Genomic DNA, 19,117 nt, shown 5'->3' with positions numbered 1-19,117 from the left:
ATAGTGGAACATTTTGCTATTGTCTATCTGGATCTAATCTGTGAATAGTTAAAGGAAAACTCAGTTTAGCAAGTTATGGCAAATTGACATCTTTGTTTTAACAACGAAGCTAAAAAGAACGAGATTATACCGCCATTGTCCAGCTTAATTAAAAGGATGTACTTCTCTACTGCGTTAACAATTTGCTCAATCTCCACAGCCTAGCTGTAGCCACGGTCCCTGCTCTTCATGGCGGAGGAAGTCTGTACTCCGTTGAAAGGTGGTCCCAGGGCCCTGTCAAAGTGCCAATGCATCTATACAGTCCCTGGCAGAATGGGTCAGCAGAGACTGATGGCTGCCAGGCAATGTGACAGATGGACCATGCAGCAGACTCGGGTGGGCGGGGCAACACAGGGAAGCAAGCACTTCCCCACATCACACAGTAACAGTCGGAAACAACGCTTGCTACGTTTTTGTCACAGCAGTGAATGACCAGATGTCAAATCTGGGTAGGACACTGGAACTCCATAAGAGCCCAGCATAATAACAATATAATTAGCTTGTTTGTATATAGTGACACAAATTTTCAAATATCTTTATTTCGATAAAATGATCATAAAAGACACAAACCAACATATATCAAGGGGAGAGGAGTCCCATTTCAACACATCTAAACCGTTCGGTATATATTTCAGTTGATGTAAAACATGGCTGGATTTTGCCACGGGACTATTATCCTTAGCACAGATTAAAAAATAAATTAATACTATTCGTATAAATACATGTTAAAACCATTGGAATGGAGGGAAATAGGCTGTTAAAACCATTGGAATGGAGGGAAATAGACTGTATATACAGTGGGAATATGAAATAATCAATTAGGGCATACTTTCTTCATACGTAATCTCCATGCCCAATGTAAAAATTTAGCAACAGCAATAACCATCAGCTGATTAGTATGACTTCTGAGGATTCTTAGCGCCTCGGACCCTTATTGAGGATTAGGCTGAACACCAGGGAGGCTTCAGCCAGATAATTCTGGGAACTTTATATTCGGGACAAATATAGAAAATGTGCCCAATTTTCTCATTTTGGGAAGGGATGAAAGGACAGGTGGGAACTGATCCTACTCTCCAACTAGAGACGAAGGAATTAGTTGGTAAGGACCCCACCCTTAATTGATGGTATCTCTTCCTTGCCTCCAGTACAGTAATATAGTCCCAATAACCCTCATAAGCAGGTAGATGTTTGAGTTCCAAGAAATCTGCAGACAGTCGAACCAAACCTCTTCGATGTTACCAGTCTCCAATAAAGATCTTTTAAGATATTTCTAGGTGGAAAAAGACTACCGATAGGGTCCTCCCACAGATTCACCAGACCCATGGCTAAATAAATAGATTTAACCTCCTGGAACCAATGAATTTGGTGTGCTCTATCAGCGTTAAGGACATCAAGAAAGGCCCCTGCGTCCTGGTAGAGTTCGGGAGTTACCCACAATCTCCTCCAGTACGCCACCGGTCTGTAGCAAGCCTTATCCTCCAAACGCTAAGAGCCTAAATCATAGAAAAGGGGAATCAACAGGGTTGAAGCCGGTAGACCGGTGATCCCGCGGAAGAACTTATTTTGGGCCCTGGTAAGGTGAGTAAGGTTGCTGAAGCCCCACAGTTCGGCCCCGTACAGAGTGGCTGAGGCTATTTTTGCTTTATATATTTTCAGAACTGGCAAAATGGGTCTAGTATGGCAGAGGAATACTTCTTTAGTTAGGGCGCCTGTCAGTTGGGCATGCTTAGTTTCCAGATGGGCAAGATGAGGTTTCCAATCTAGCTTAGAGGCAAGGGTGATTCCCAAATAGGAAAACACCCCGGTTTGGTCAAGTCTAACCCCGCTCATGGCCACGTTCCCTCTTACCTGTCTTGACCTATGAAGGACCATAAATTTAGTGTTACTAACATTCATTGCAAGTCCATGATCTTTACAAAAGACCTCAAACACATTTATGGCCTTTTGTAGGCCCTGCTGCGTTTTAGAGATCAGGAGGGTATCGTCAGCAAACATCAACAAGGGGATCAGCTTGCCATTCAGCTTGGGAGCATCTGTTGGATAATTCCCGTAATGGCTGATCACCCTGTTGATGTATAGTGAGAAAAGTGTCGGGGCCAGAACGCACCCATGGCGGACACCCCTCTCGATTGGAAATTTATCAGTCACATTACCTTGCTGGTTCCATCTAATTTGAGCAAAGTTGTCCTCATGTAACTTTTTAAGGAAGGACAAAATATTGGCTGGCATGCCCTGTGCTTCGAAGACCGCCCACATATTATCTCGCGGCACCAAGTCGAACGCCGACTTACGGTCGACGAATGCCGCGAATAGCATTCCTCCACCAAGGACAACCACCCGCCAATAAATTAAAAAAAATCTAAAAACCTGATCTATAGTGCTTGTATGACTACGGATTCCCGCCTGGAGAGGAGAAAGAACTTCTTCCTCCTCAATCCAACCTTGGATTCTTTGTAGAACAAGCCTTGCGACAACCTTCTGTATACAGTCTATCAGGCTAATAGGCCTGTAGTTACCCGGATCAGAGCGCTCCCCCTTTTTAAAGATCGGAATGATCTCAGCACCCTTCCAGGTAGTTGGTACTGGCGAGCCATATCAATACCATTAGCTAACGCTTGAATGTATGGGACCCAAAGCTCTGGATCATGCATAAAAAGGTCAGCAGGAATGGAGTCTAATCCTGGTGCTCTGCCCTTAGGGATGGTATTTAGTACCTTTTTCACCTCAATTTTTTCGAAGTTTAGGGGGACAATACCCAAGTTAGGAGACACCGGGGCATCTCTGGGTTCCATTGGCGACTCTTGAGAGGCAAACTGAATAGCATAATAGGAAACCCAGAGATTGGGCGAAACATAATTTATTGGTTCGCCCCGTTGATTTTCCCTGCCCCATTTCACCATATCCCAGAAGGTACACATCGAGCGCTCCCTACTTGCACAGTAAAGTTCCCTCCAGTACTCTTCATCCCAGGTGCGCTTTCTTATAAAGGGCCCGAGCACCTTTGATACTGGCTCTAGCTTTAGTTTTAATAGCTAAAGCCAATGCTTTATACGCAGTCCTGCATGATTTGCCGTACCACTGGTTTTCCTTTTTAACAGGCCTAGTTTGCTTAAGAGGTCCCTTTTTTAATAAAAAAAAACCTTAAGTTTAAAAAAAAAAAAGCTGAGTTAATTGGAGTTAAGTCTGCCGCATCCCCTTCGCGTGTTAGACATTTTTGCAGTTCACACGTAGCCTGGATGGTAAGTTCCCTCATAGCTGCAATCGCGGCCTCACTCTTGGAACAATTAGCCCACCTAATGCGTCTGGCATTGTTTTCTAAAACGATGTCAACCCTATCAGGGGGGTTTACCACTTCTTTAGACTTCCATAGTAAGAAAGTGAGAATGAGCGGATCATGGTCACTTTCGACTGTTTCTGTAACCACCATATCCTTTACGTTAGACCAATTCTCTTTGTTAATGAGGATGTCGTCAATGCGGCTTTTGCTTTGACCGTTATTAAAGGTAAAAGCCCTATTACTATCGGAAGCAGTTCTGCCATTAGTTGCTCGTAGCCCTTTGCTAACACAGAGGACTTTTAACTGTAAAGCAGCCTCCGTCCATTTTTTGATCGGAGGAATAGTTAACTGAGGGATACTCCATGTACCATCCTCTTCCAGGGTGAGGTCCACATCATTACCATCCAGCGGCTCGAAGCAACAATTAAAATCACCTCCAACTGTAACATTGCCTCTGTTTGAATAGGGCTCGAGGAGGGTTTCCAGTTCTTCTACTGTTTTTGGAGGATTTCCCCCCCCTGCATTCCCCTTGAGTAAACATTAAAAACAAAAAGATCACCACAATCCGTCCCATAGAGGTGGATAGCCAGTATATCACTACTTTTAGAGTCTAATTGTGTCAATCTATATCTGCTGTCTTGCCTAACCCACGTAAGGAGTCCCCCTTTTGCTCTCCCTTGGCAGCTCGGATTTGCCGGAACACTAAAACTAAGATATCCGGGTCTATACTCGGGAGCATGTAACCAAGTTTCCTGGAGGAGTACTAAGTCACTCCCATCAAGAAAATTCAACCAGGCAAGGGAGGTCGTCTTATTCTTGAAGCCTGCCACATTCCATGAAACCAATGAAGTTAAAATGGGCACTATTGATTGCTCTACAGTGTAAGCTGAATCCACTACCCCCTTGTCCCCAACCCCTCTAGATCTCTCTGGGGTGTTGACGCTTACCACTTGCACGTTCTCCACATACGGTAATGCTAATTCTCCATGGGAGAAGTTATAAGCTATAACCAGGGTGGGTGGGATCACACCCGTTGGGCCAGATTCTGTGGGTGAGCGCAGACTACAATCGACCCCTGGGCTGGCTGTTCCCGGTTCCCGATGATTCCCATAACCGAGTCAATCATTCGTGTCAAGTGAGCTTAGTACTTCATATCTTTTGCTAAGTGCAACGGGATTGATGGGATAGGCTGCCTGGGAGGTAAGACCTCTCTCTGGAGGCCCCAGTATGTGGGAATGGATAGAAAAAACCCAGTGGGAGTACATTAACAAAATCGTGGTCTATCCTAGCTGATCCAGCCTGCTTCAAAATATGATCGACCAGTGTGGGACACCCAAAATTCACTACAACACAATCCCCCCTCATAGACTTTTTGGTATTCCCCACCCAAGGTACCCTTCGCACCATTTTAAAATTATCAAACCAGTGTTCTCCTAAGACAGTTTTAGCACTTAAAAAGTGAATCGCCTTATTTTTAAGAACCGACCAGTGTTCCTCCCTGCCATCCTGGGTCTTTGGGACGTTGGCCAGAATTATCGAATACGGGCAAGCTTCCGGGGGGAGGTGCAGCGGTATTTAGCTGGAAGAAGCCGATGCTAGTAGGTTAGCTCTCCCCGGTTGGCCCTTCGGACCCGGCCTAACTCCCTGAGTGCTTCCTACTCCATCTGCTATATGTGGAACATTAAGGGGGGCAATTTCGGGTGCAGGAATTACCAAGGAATCCCCCAGGTCTGCGACTACGCTTGTGATTGTGCTCAAAGAGTTCACCACAGGAGGGATAGGCCCCGACATAGGAACTTTTTGATGGGAAATGAGTTTTTCAATTGTATTTAATCTGCCATCAATTTTTTCTAGTTTATCCATAAGTGGCAAGACGAAAACTCTAAATCGATCGTCCAATAGCCTCATAAGCTCGGACGCATGCCCCCCCCAAATTAGTTTCTACAGATTTATCCATATGCTCATTAGCTACTTGTGCCATTACTGCAATAGGTTGTCTAATTACTTTTCCCTCTTGCCCCCCCACCCCAGGTGCAGAATTTTTATTCCTTGGCTGCTTGGCTTTTTGCCGACTACCCTTGGGGGCATCAGTTGCCTTTCTTTTTCCTAGTTGGGCTTTGGTACTGATGGCTAAAGTAGCATGTAGCTGCCTAGTGCATGTAGCTGGAGGAGAGGGCGGTAGGCTAGATATTAAGGAAGAATCGGAGGACATGGAAATTGACAAGCTTACATCCTGGACTGAGCCATTAACCACCTGGACTGAACCATTAACTACCTGGGGACCACTCGGGGGAACCAGGGGAGCAGTGCCGGTAGACAACTCGTCAGTAGCTATTGGTAAGGGAATTTGGGAAGATGAATCAGAAGATAGCCGTCTTTCAAAGATTTCAATTTCCTTAGCCACAACAGATTTTGCCCTTTTTAAAAACGCATCCAGGGTCCCCACTCCCCCACCCCCAAGGCACCCTTTTGAAATTGATTTAGCCATAACAATATAAATTGCCAGCAAATGGTAATATACAATTTACGTAGGGCTTGACACAAATATAGTCACTGGAATGGAAAGGCTGACCTCAGTATCATAAAAATGTCTTGCACCTTACTTCCCAATAGCACAGGTAAATTTCAGCCAAAGTTAAGGGGGTGGCCTAGCCCAGCCTGCCCCGGACAGCCACAGACGGTCCCGCCCATGTAACGGGCTTCTCCCGGGGCGACCCGCGCGTGATCCCGCGATGCGGGGACTGGCCTTGATTAAGTACGCCTCCAGGCGCAAGTCTTCCGGTGTTTGGTTCCGCCGCTAGGGAAGCTGGGAAGTGTGGTCCCCCTCTGCACTGCGGCCGCGATGTAATGGTGGCTGTGGCGGCGGGAGGGAGACGGGCGGTGAGCTGGCTGCAAGAAGTCGGGGAACAAGGTACCACGGTGAGTGCCCAAAGGTTAAAAGATGACCGCCGCTCCCCGGGACTGGCCTTGATTAAGTACGCCTCCAGGCGCAAGTCTTCCGGTGTTTGCTCCCGCCGCTAGGGATGCTGGGAAGTGTGGTCCCCCTCTGCACTGTGGCCGCGATGTAATGGTGGCGGCGGGAGGAAGACTGGTGGGGGTTGTGGCGGTGAGCTGGCTGCAAGAAGTCAGGGAACAAGGTACCAAGGTACCACGGTGAGTGCCCAAAGGTTAAAAGATGACCCAATATAGTGACACATTAATGATACTTTACATTTCTAGACCTCTGAAGAATGAAATGTTGACATGGCCTTGCCAGGACTCCAAATTAAGACCTAAAGGTTCCAACAGATTTCAGTAAAGAGTTTAGCACACTAACGTTTTATACTGGCTTGCATCAACCAGCTCTCCTCCAGCATCTTTTGAAGCATGGCATATAAGACAAGGCCTCTTTCTCAGTACTACACTTATTTCAGAGCATGCCCAAATCACATCTTTCCCCTTTACCCCTCCTCCCTGTGCCCTCCTCTGTCCTTCAAGGGTCTGCTATTGACCCTCCTGCCACATTTATTTTGCCCCGAGGCCTTATTAGTTCAACTATGTAGATGACACTAAAACCGTCTAGAAATTTGAACAATAACCCAACGTGGGCATTTGCACAATAGGCCCACGTCATTGTGCAGCTGAATCTTAAAATTAATGTGTCAGTCTGTAAGGCAACTGGCGCTCATGTGAAGCTCTCTGACACCTTCGGGTCAAATTTGCGCTAAATAAAACTTCCCCCAAAAAAAATTGGTGCCAAAAGCTGCTTATGGCTTGGAGACCTGGAGTGCAGCTATTTGTTTGCAATACAATGGCCATCTGTCACAGATTTGTCATGGAGTTCATCTTGCTTGTTAGAACACTATATTCTCCTAAAGCTTGGCCACAGTCGCGTGTTCGAGGATTTTATATGCTACCAGAGGCTGCATGTAGGCCGAAAATCTACTGACATATGATGGTCATGATATTGTTCTTCATACGACAAGATGACTGTGGGCTTCTTTTCCATGGGTAGAGTTTCCACAACCAGTGATGGCCCGTGAGGTTAGTGTCATACGTGGCCCTAATTTCCTTATTTGAAGAACTACAGACCCATCCTTCCTGCTCCCGTTCCCAGCCAAAGTCATCGAGAAAGCCATCAACAGCCAACTCGTCACCTTCATTGAAGAGCACAACATCCTCGACTCCTCCCAATCCGGCTTCAGAAAAAAACCACGGCAAAGAAATACAGGAGTAAACCTGTTAACCCAAATGAGACCCGGCGCAGTTTATATCAAAACAGTGTCTCATCTGGAAAACATTTAGTGAAGGCAATTCTATGGTGATAGCAGAAATCACAAAAGAGGGGGGGAGCAAAGGGAGACCACAACAGGATTGGTGTAAGGAACAGGATTATTTTATATAAGTAGTTATATCAGCTCTACAATATAGTTAAATAAAACGGTGACCATACCATACAAGTGTGCACTGAATGTGCAAGTGACAGTGGGAGGCTCAGTGACACAAGGGTGGAAAAACAGTGTGAACGGCGCGATAGAAAAATTAAACGTGGTCAATGATGAAATATATACAAGGTCAATATAGGTTAATTGAGTAAATTAATTTGACCACACAAGCGCCAGAGTTCTGAGCTGAGTAGTGTACGGCGTTTCAACCTGATCAATTTCAGGTCCTCATCGGGACAAAGGTCACTTGATTGGGGAGGAGTGCTGTTTAGGGACACCTGGAAAGGGTAAGGGATGGGCGAGCGGAGATCCCGTGATTGAGAGGGCAGAAAAACACAGGTAAAATTAGTTACCAGGATGCTGCACGCGTGGAGGCCAGGGGGGTGGCGTTAGATGGTCCAACACGAGGAGGCACTCCAGGCAGGAGAGGCAAAATGGTTCTGATGGGGGACAGAGAAGGGGGAGCAAGGTCCAGAGTGACCTGGAGAAACTGAGTGCAACGAGGTGCCAGGGGAGGCAAGGTTTATCTTATTAGAAGCACAGTGGTCCGGCGTGAGAATTCACGGGGCAAGAATCATTACGGGAGTCCACGAGATCCTGGTTATGGAGATCTGTGTGGGAGGAGGTAATGCTGGTCAGTTGCATTAAGGCTGAGGAGGGCCGTGATGCAGGTGTGCATGAAGTGGGGCAAAAGCCACGTACCTGGATTAGTGAAGCTGGCTCCAGAAAAAACTGTGCTTTGCAAGTGAATGGCCGAGTTGTTTGGGTAAAAAATCACCGGCCCGAGGACACCGTCACTTACACGTTCAATGCACACTTGAATGGTATGGTCACTGTTTTATTTAACTATATTATAGCGCTGATACAACTACTTGTATAAAATAATCCTGTTTCCTACACCAATCCTGTTGTGGTCCTCCCCCCCCCCCCCCCCCCCCCATCCTGGTGATTTCTGCTGCCGCCTTAAAATTGCCTTCATTAAATGTTTTCCAGATGAGACACTCAGAAAAAAACTACAGCACGGAAACCGCCTTCCTTGCCGCAACAGACGACAGCGCACCCTACTGGACAAAAGAGAAACAGTAGCCCACATCCTCCTCGACATCTCAGCGGCGCTCAACACTGTCTCACCGCACCCTAATGCGCAAACTCCACGACGCAGGAATCCAGGACAAGGCCTTCGACTGGATCCTCTCTTTCCTCTCCGGCAGAACACAGCGGGCCAGGTTTCCCCACCCCTTCCTCTCGGACCCTACACCTACCAGCTGTGTAGTCTCCCACGGCTCAGCCCGATGCTCTTCAACGTTTACATGGCTCCACTTGCCCCCATTGTCAGAACCTACGGACTCCACATTGTGTCATACGCAGACGACACCCAACTCATCCTCTCCCTATCCCGCAAACCCAACACCACCAGGCAACTTTCAAGAAGGCATGGAAGCTGTCGCTAAGTGGATGAAAGACGGCTGCTAACAACTTAACCCCAATAAAACAGAAGTACTCATCATGGGCCCAGACGCGTGGAGCGACACCTGGTTGCCCCCCGCCCTTTGGAAGCCGCCGACCCCCACGGACCACGCACGTAACCTGGGAATCGTCCTGCACTCTGAGCTCAAAAGGTACCGCCAGATAAACTCCGTCTCGTCTTCTTGCTTCCACATCCTCCGACTCCTACGTAAGACCATCAAATGGATCCCCCTCAAACACAGAAAGACCGTCACTCACGCCCTGGTCACCAGCAGACTTGACAACTGCAGAGCACTCTACGCCGAAATAAACTAAAACCTCACCCTCAAGCTACAAAACACCCAGAATGCTGCCGCAAAACTGGTCATCACACTACCAAAACAATGCCACATCTCCCAGCACCAGCGCACACTCCACTGGCTCCCCGTCAAGACTAGAATCACCTTCAAGATGCTCACCCACGCACACAAGGCCCTACACGACACCGGACCAGCATACCTGAACAGCCGACTCAAATTTCACGCACCCCAAAGGACCCTACGATCAGCCCAGCTCTCCTACGCTGTGGTCCCCCGCAGCAGAAGGATCAGATCGGGAGGCCGTTCCTTCTCCTTCCTCGCAGCTAGAGCCTGGAACGCCTTCCACTTCACCTCACAGACCACACTGCTCCCCATCTTCACTAGAAACCTCAAAACCTGGCTCTTCGACAGACCTCCTCCTTGATGGACCAGGACCTGCACCCCCCACCCCATGCGCCTTGAGACCCATCCGGGTGAGTAGTCGCGCTCAACAAAACCCTGATTGATTGAAGTTCCATTAAGTGACTTATTTAAATGGGTTGGGATTACCAAAGAGGTAACTCTTTTAGTTTGCCGCGTCCTACTCTAGAAATCATGGAAGGGGTTGGTGTTTTGATGGTATCTTGTATGGTACTTTATGCCACCTTAAGGATTCTTCAAATTGTTCTGTGGTGCGCCAAGCAAGATGTAGTTCAGGGAGCATGGTAGATGTAAGGAACGAGAGTGCATTGTCGGTAGTCTTTCTTCAGCATCGGTTTGGTGAGGCAGGGAAGAGAGTAAACAAAATAGCAAGATGTGGGATGGGAAGGAGTAAGTAGCTGCCATAATTTAAATTAGAGGTAAAGGTAATAGTGAGTTATCAGGCCCTAACATAACTTGATGCACTGTGGACTCTAAGTGAGACAGGAGGTCATTACTGCTTTGAACCTTTTCCACCACGGCTTCTTCAATTCCTTTTGCGAGCACTGTCTTGTAGCCTCTCTGTATTTGAATAAGACTTACTTTACATCTCTGTTTCTGTGGGCACTATAACCACATTGACTGTCTTAGTTGAGTACACATTGCTTAAGTTTGACTAGCAGAGCAACCCACCCCTCTTGTTCCTGAATACATTGTTTATCATGCCATGTGTTTTTGATCTCACAGTAAGAGAATTTATGTATAATATCACTGTCATGTGGTTGTTCTTTGCTTCACTACTATTTGATTGGAATTGTCTTTCTATACATATTTATAATTCATAGATTTTCACTATGTAAAAGCTCACCAGCAGCATGGTTTTCATATACCATCACTGTCAAGAATAGCATGGTTCTCAAAAGGGCAGTGCTGTACTACATATTCCAGACTCCCCATCAATGTGTAATGTGAGGGGAAGGGGTATGGATGTAATAAGACACCCCCCCCCCCCCCATAGAATGAATGACTTTTGAGCTTATATAAAACACTTGATATCTGGAGGTGTGCTTGCACTGCAAAATTGGTTGAGTTTAGGTTAATGAGTTCAACTAAATCAGTTCATGAACCTGAAGACTAACAATGACTAGCGAAGGATGGCCGGTTATTTATGGCTTTCGTGGATTTATTATCCGCTTTTGTTTGTGTATCACACTGTAAACTAAGGGCAATAATGGTAGAAAGGGGAGTGGACCTCCATCATTGCATTAATTAGAGAGCTGTACACAGAAGCAACAGCATCTGTCCGGTATGGTAGAAGTGGAGAGCGAACAAGGGCCTTTAATATCGAGATGGGGTAAGACCGTTCTGTCCACACTTCTGTTCTCTCTGTACACTAATGGGCTAGAGGCAACTCCACGAAGGACATTCCTTATAAAGAATAATCTCCCTTACCCATCCTCTTAAATGTGGGTGACACAGTGCTCCTTCCTAGAATCCTGATTGCACTACAGAAACGAATTCAGGACTACTCTGTTGTATGGCTAGCCTAGACCTAAGTGTTAATGTCCCGAAATCCTATATTTTAATTTCAGGTCCTTGCACTAAGAAACCTTTTAATTTTCACGTAGAGGATCGGAAACTGGTGGTGGTTGGTTTATACACCTATCTGTGAGTAACAGTTGATGGAAAGTTATCCTGGAAAAAGATGTGACTAAACAGAAAGGCCCCTTTGGAAAATGGGATTAGGTCTTTGGATAACCTCTCTAAAAAACGTGGCTCGAAGCCCTTTTCAGAAATGCTACAATTTTTTCACAGAAAATGCTGGCAAGTGCCACTTATGGGGCAACGATCTGGGAAACGGTAGGCCCAGCTCTGCTCCAAATTGTAGAGAATGTTTTTTGTAATACAAAAACTGCTTTCACTTCCCCGGTCTTGTGCAAATTGCCTAACGCATTCAGAACCAGCTTTACCTTATCTCGAGGATGTGATTAGATTGACTCCCCTGTTATGGTTTTTTGTTTGGTCAAGACAATGCTTACAACTGAACCAGGCGATCCTAAGGAACTGCTCAGAACTGAATTCTGCCTATAGGATCCCATGTTAAACTATGTTAAAACACCTTTACTGAGTTAGATCTCCAACATCTATAAAAGTTCCCCCTGCAGAGTAACATGTTTTCAAAGGTAAAGCTAAAAAAGATCTTGGAAAAATGGCAAATGACAGATGGGAGAGACACAAATCAATAATAATTGCATATATATCCTTCTTCCCATGGCTAAAGCTCTATTATATTCTTATCTCTCATGTGTATGGAACCCACAGCATAGATACATCCTAATTTGATTTAGGATGAACTACATTCCATTAATGTTTGGTTTCCCAGCGAACATGTACACTGGGAATTATCTACCCCCATGCCTGTGCAACGGGAGAGCATCCCAATCAATGTTTCATATCCTACTCTTTTGCACTCTATGGGTCCCAAAGGAAAGCTTTGTTCCCGTGCTACTGAAGTAGAACTTTGCTCAATATTACCCTGCACTTTATCTAACCGCTTTCAGGTCCCTATATGTCAATCCCCGCATCCCACCTAAGGGCAGTGGCTAGTAGAAGACGTCTGCCTTTATAACTGTTTCCTTTTAATGGATTGTTTTATCCAACATTGATGAAGTTATGAAATTATGGCTTTATCTTACATGGTGTAACGTCTCTTAAATCTTTTATTGCTGCAATGGTTTTCAACTTGGCTTTTATATTTGTACTTTTTATGCGTTGAAATAATACGAAATAAACTGTTTGACTGACTGGCTTACAAATGAACCCTTTTTTTCAGTCTCACATAATGGCAGCAAAAGCAGTTGCAAATACTCTTCGAACTTCTCTTGGACCCAATGGTGAGTATATACGTACCCATTTGTGGGCATGCACAACATAACTTCCTTCTTTCATTTACTGATTTGGATTGCTTTCCACAGGGCTCGATAAAATGATGGTGAATCAAGATGGCGAGGTGACTGTAACAAATGATGGTGCCACCATTTTAAGTATGATGGATGTAGATCACCAAATTGCTAAATTAATGGTGGAGCTGTCAAAGTCCCAGGATGATGAGATTGGAGATGGAACCACTGGAGTAGTGGGTAAGCGTTAAGGAACTGTGGCTCTTCGATGGAAACCTCTCCTTTTCTTTCTGTCTTCAAACATTAGATTGATTACCTTGAAATTGTTCAACTGTGTTTTCAATGGTTTTTAACATAACTATTTTTGACGGTAAGCCAAAAGGGTGTCATTTGTCATACACTAGACAAAATCTTGCGCGGCATACAGCTGGGGCTCTTGCATTTGGGCTGCAATACAGAACAGAATCATGCAGCAGTGTTGGCATTATTCAAATGGCATGGAAAATGAAATGTAATTTGTGTCCCACCCTGTGCCGTTTTCTTGCAATTCTGGCCTTTTATAACTGTTAGCTACTTTTAAAATCCAGATACAAACGGTTTGAAAGATTTTCAATGAAAAATAGATGAGACAAATTGTTCACAAACGTATAGATTTTTGCTAGAATATGGCTGCGATGTCAAGAGAAACTCGTTGACTTCATTAGTAAAATGTAGCTGTTTGTATGGTGTAAACTATTATTTAAAGAGCATATAATTGGCACCAGGACTATTCAAGAGAGAACACCTTCTGCATGCAGATTTCCATCTCTCAAGTCAGAATTGAGTAATTGCCTGCTGAAAGATGTGCTTGCAGCTTCTGCTTTTACCCAAAAATGCATTTGCTGCCATTCTCAAGATTTGCCTCTTCATATGATTCTGCCAAATGTCCCTGAATATGTGAATGCTGTCGGGCCAAGAATGTGAAGCATTCCAGTGACCCTGCATATATTTATTGAATCGTTTTTTTTGCAGCGGCTGCAACATCACACACTTTTCCCTTCATTGCCTGATTTTTGCTGAAATTTGCATGTCCTTATTTTACCTGTTTTTTGTGGAGCCTGCACATCTTCGGTTTCTTATGGCACTAGATAAGAAGATTCACTTCAAAAACCTAAGCACAAACTATTGGCTCTCTTTAGGGCCTCCAGCATTGAACTGCGTAGAAGTCACAGAGGGGCAACTTGGAGCAGCCCGTCTGTATGCAGTTGAAGAAAACATCTCCCTAGTTATGGGCATGATGATCGCCCAGAAGTTTGATAGTGATCATAATCCCTTGCTCTTAAATTTGGAGGGTGCCGCTCTGGATAGAAAACCACCAAGCCGTACCTTAATGGAACAAGAGCCTCTTGTAGCTAATAACCGCAGAGGAGTCATCTGGCCCAAAGTGCTCTCTAATAGGAATTTGCCCACTAGGATTTATGAGCTATTTGTGCATATCTTGTCTGGTCAGGATAGTGTACACTCTTTAGGGGCAATATCCTTACCATCAATCCACAGGGAATTTTATGAGGCCATACAAGTGGTTTTCTCTAAACATGCGACTGGCTAGAAGCCTAATGGCAGAGTGAACAACAAATGGCCCAACTCTGTGTGTAAATCAGCAAAGAGGACTCTTAAGTTAGCAGGCATTGAGTATATTGTTCCTGGAATAGCCCTTGAACGTCGCAAATATAAGGCTATGCTTGCCATTGCCAAACGTGATTTTGCTGATAAAAAGTGGCAAGTTTTATTACTTGCAGCGAAGTGCAGCGATGATAGTTTATTTTGGCACATTATTGCGCAAGGAAGCTTGGAAAGTGCGATGACTCTAAGCTGGCATATTCAGCTGGATGTCGCTATATGCCAAGGACGAGGATATTAGCTGTGCAGTGACCACAAGTGCCAACCCTGATGCTCCAGACACCCTGTCTCTTATGAATACGACTAGCACTGCGCTGGTCTTCAGTCTGGATGACACTATATCTGCAATTAATAGACTTTAAGGAGGAAAAGCCACTGGACCTGAGCAGATACCAGGTGATATATATAAATCTGAACCTATGATATGGGCTCCTTGCATAGATCTTTGCGAACTGTGTATCGGTTGGTGGGAATATTCCAATACCCAGGAGGGAAGCTGAGATAATTACAGTATTCCGATATGCTTCTATCCCTTCCAATTATAGACCGATCAGCCTGATTGATAATTTGCAAAATGTATTTGCGAGGCAAGTCTTGGACAAACTTCAAGCCTGGATACACAGTAATGCGATTTTTGTCTTCCTACCAAGCAGGCTTCCGATCCAAGACTAGCATATGCGACCAAGCTTTCAGATTTACTTTTACTCACGTGAGAAACAAAAACTATAGTAGCATTTGTTGACCAGAGGGCTGCGTTCGATCTTGTGCCCCACAGATTGTTATGGAGAATTATGTTTGATCTAGGTGCCCCAATTAATTTGGTAACTCTGATGGCAAGATTGCATGAAGATAATTACGCTCCGGTTCGATTAGGAAAAATGGCAAACTAACAGGATACCAATACAGCATGGGGTGCGCCAGGGGTGCGTACTCGCACCCACATTATTCTCCCCGTTTAATAATGAAATGGCCAGTAGGCTTACGGACTGTAGGAATGATTTTCCAGTTTTGGGGTATCTTTCATGTATATGCATGCTTGAATCATTGACCGTCGTCGAAGTGGGAGTCCCACGGTACATAAAAAGCAATAAGTAATTACTCTAACATTAAAGTTAATAGAGCGAAACCATTCACTAAAGTAACTCATCCTAGTCATTGGATGTGGTCCAAACTCCAGCCAGTCTGGCAACAGCACTCTCTATAACCCTCTCCACAGAGCCTCCATGCTCTCAAATGTTCTACTGCACGTTGTGTGAAAGGAGTCTCTGCTTAGTACTTATACTTCATCTTCTGATTTCTTGATCATGTCTCTTCTAAAAGATCTCTTCAGGCATTGTGAGTCTTGTGGGAAATTAAGACTTCACTCAGATGATCCCCACAAGAAATGAATCTACTGCCTTCACCCAGACCATCGGGTAAGAGATTGCAAAATCTGAATAACATTTTCTCAAAAAACCTTGAGAGACAGTAGAACGTTGTCTTCTGTGGCTACAGAAGCTCAAGACAAAGGACAATCCTTTATCTGATGAGGAGAGTGTGTGAGTACCATCTTTCTTGCATTGGTATGCCCCCACTTTTTTCTGACTGCTGATGTGCTTTGACTGAGTGTGCCCTGGTCTTCTGCCAACCAGGTACCCTGGGCCTGTGTTCCTTCCCTAAAACTGTGTTGAAACTAAAACCCAAGTGGCATCTCTGGCCACCTGTCAGCCCCTAGTAAATGGTACCCTAGGCACCCAGGGCATGGTGACCAAAGAAGACCCCTAAGGACTGCAGCACTTATTGTGCCACCCTTAGGGGCCCTGTACCCTGGCACCCACCACACACTGCCTTTGCAGGCTGAGTGCCTAAGTACAGAACTAAACAAAGAGTCAACATGGCACACATCCCTGTGACCACGAACCCACTGCCCCGGCATACATCCGACACTCTCTAGCTGGATGACCTATGCCAGAGCCCTGTGCCCCTACAGAACCCAGAGCCATTCCGGGGCACTGTAAGTGCAGTGATGCCATTAAGAGTATATGGTGCTGGGAGGTCGACATTATGAACTCCACAACACCATAATGGCTAAACTGAAGACTGACAAGTTTGGTATCAAACTTCTCGGCACATTAAATCCACACTGATGCCAGTGTGGGATTTAATGAAAAATGCACCACAGAGGGTATCTTAGAGATGCCCCCGAAACCTAACCACAATCCACGTCTGGTCTGAGAGGCTGCCTGGGTGGAGAGCCCCCTGCTCTCCTGGGCCTGCAACAATGCACATCCTGGGTGAGGGGCTAGGTCTCCTCCCCCAGGATGGGCAGGAGGAAGCTTCAAAGGCCTGCCTCTTCTGTGAGCTTCTCCAGACCATGTGCTGTATCCAGCAACTGGCCCCACCAGTCCTGACCCCTTACCCCCCCACCCCCCCACGGGAAGATTGCCGGAAAAGACTACGTCAGGAAGAGGGGGGTGCCAGCCTGTGCCTACCCCACCCCTCCGGTGGGGGAGGAGAGGTGAAGCATGACCCCGGGCTCCGGCCATCTTGAAGATGGGGAGCCCTGCCCTTATTCCTAAGGTTCCATCTGATTTTCACTTAAACGAACCAGTCATTTTAAAGACTTCCTTCCCTCTCACCAGCGGAAAAGGCCTTACATATTCTAGATGTTGAGATGTATAAAATTTTACTTACAACAAACAGCCTATATCCATAAGGCTGATCAGCTTTTTGTGGCCTATGGAAAGATAAGAAAAGGGTATTCAGTGACTAAACAAACTATAGCATGTCTGATTTCCTGTGCGATCCAATTTTGCCATCGGCAAGCCTCTGCATTCAACTGTGAAAGCACATTCTACGAGAGCAGTCTCATTGTCTACAGCTCTCTTTGCCAATGTGCCTATTCAACAAATCAGCAGAGCAGCAACTTGGTCCAGCAGGCACACTTTTACCAAGCATTACTGTCTGGAAGCTGCTAGTAATGCTGATAAAGCGGTGGGACAGGCGGTGCCACGCAATCTCTTTATTTAACATGAGTTTCTATTATTCCCACCTCCTTTGAGTTTTAAGATTGCTACGAAAGGACACTGTATGTGATATATATGGTTCATAAGTATGTTATACACTGGGTAACATACAGTGTCCTTTCGTACTCTGTTTACGATATTCTTTCTGTATGAAAAATTCATACCTATGTCTGTGATAACTGCAATCTACTCTGATTTAAGCATGTAAATCTATGAAAGATACACCAATACTCGAGAAGAAAATACGTTTCTTACCTGTAAACTCTGGTTCTCCAGTATTGGTATCTTTAATAGATTCACATGCGACCCACCCACCTCCCCATAGAGGCTCCCTGTTTTCTTATTGTACGTTTATGCTACTTGAAAATCTGAGCGACTGGAGCCTCTGTAGAGAGGGTTCTAGAGGGTGCTGTCGCCTGATTGGCTAGAGTTTGGACCCTATCTAATTACTTGGACGAGATATTAAAGCGAATGGTTTCTCTCGATTAACTTTAATTGTAGAGTAATTGCTTATTGCTTTTTATGTCCGTCTTCGGCGGCGACCACGACGGGGGTCTCGTCAGTCCCCTCGACGACGATCGTCGACGTCGCCTCGACCCAGAGCCCTGGGGAGACAAGGAGCAGATCGCCGCCATGCCTCTCGACGCCGTGGTCTATGCCATCAACGTCATCGACTTTTTGGCCTTCTTGAGGCTGGGGAGCCCCCCAGAGGCCTCAGCATGGGCAGAGGAAGCAGATCCAGCATGCCCAGACCCACCTTGACGCTGCAGTCGTCTTTCCTCCAGTCCTTGGAGCCTGATCTTCTTTCAGTCTCTCAGGGTCCTGGTGGAGAAGGTCTGGCAAATCTCACACTTCTCAGGGAAATGAGTAGAAGGGAGGCACAGGATACACACAGGGTGTGGGTCCGACTTGGCCTTCTTCCTGGAGCACTCCGGGCATTTATCAAACAATGCTGGCATTTTTGACAGAAAAGGAATGCTCAGAATACTAGAAAAGGAAGAGGGCACCAAAACACGTCCAGTGTAAACACACACACGCTTTAAAAGTGCAAAATTCATACAATAAACCGAAAAAAGGGAGGGCTCAATGCTCCAGGGTCCTGCTAGCAGGAGCCGAAAAAAAGAAAGTAAATGGGACCTGCTGAGCATTCTGGGATGCCAGGAAAGTTCTGGGAGGTTTTCTTAAAGGCACGGTATCCCTTTTTGAGCCACATAATAGCAGCCTATGGGGCTTGTCTGTCCGTCCCTTCCTCTCTATCATTCCAGAGGCTTTGTTGGTAAAGGGGAAGTTTTTCTCTATGAAGAAAACTTGGCAGGCTGTGCTGTTTGTGGTTTTGGTGGAATGTCTAGTTGAAGTACTGGTCAGTGTAGCCGGTGGATATAGGCTGCATTATCATTCTTTAAATTCTCTCAAGTGTCTTGCAGGACTGCATTTTTAGACCGCGTAAGAGATTATTTTTGATTGCTCCGGGGTCCACGCTCATGAGCGGGACTATTCACTAGATTATGACTATACACCGAGATCCCCCACTACAGAACTGGAGTTACAGGACAAACTACTCCTTCTTTTCCGCCAAACCCACTCCTGGGTGCACGTTGCTCTGAAGGGGGTCATATACCCAGGGACACAAGGAGCGACGCTAGCACTA

At 45.7% G+C, this 19,117-nt stretch overlaps 1 protein-coding gene across 3 annotated transcripts in view; it reads left to right on the top strand.

Moving 5' to 3' along the window:
- Positions 1 to 19,117, top strand: part of CCT5 (chaperonin containing TCP1 subunit 5) — a 135,600-nt gene that overhangs the window by 1,287 nt on the left and 115,196 nt on the right. For all 3 annotated transcript variants that reach the window (XM_078687618.1, XM_078687620.1, XM_078687619.1), the window contains exons 3-4: positions 12,739 to 12,799; positions 12,881 to 13,045. In XM_078687618.1, coding sequence (XP_078543744.1) covers positions 12,739 to 12,799; positions 12,881 to 13,045 — 226 coding nt within the window. The remainder of the gene's footprint in view (positions 1 to 12,738; positions 12,800 to 12,880; positions 13,046 to 19,117) is intronic.

This window comes from Lissotriton helveticus, chromosome 4_1 (genome assembly GCF_964261635.1).
Source record: "Lissotriton helveticus chromosome 4_1, aLisHel1.1, whole genome shotgun sequence".
NCBI lineage: Eukaryota > Metazoa > Chordata > Amphibia > Caudata > Salamandridae > Lissotriton > Lissotriton helveticus.
The sequence above is the reverse complement of the archived record's forward strand: the minus strand, read 5'-3'. Positions and strand labels throughout refer to the sequence as shown.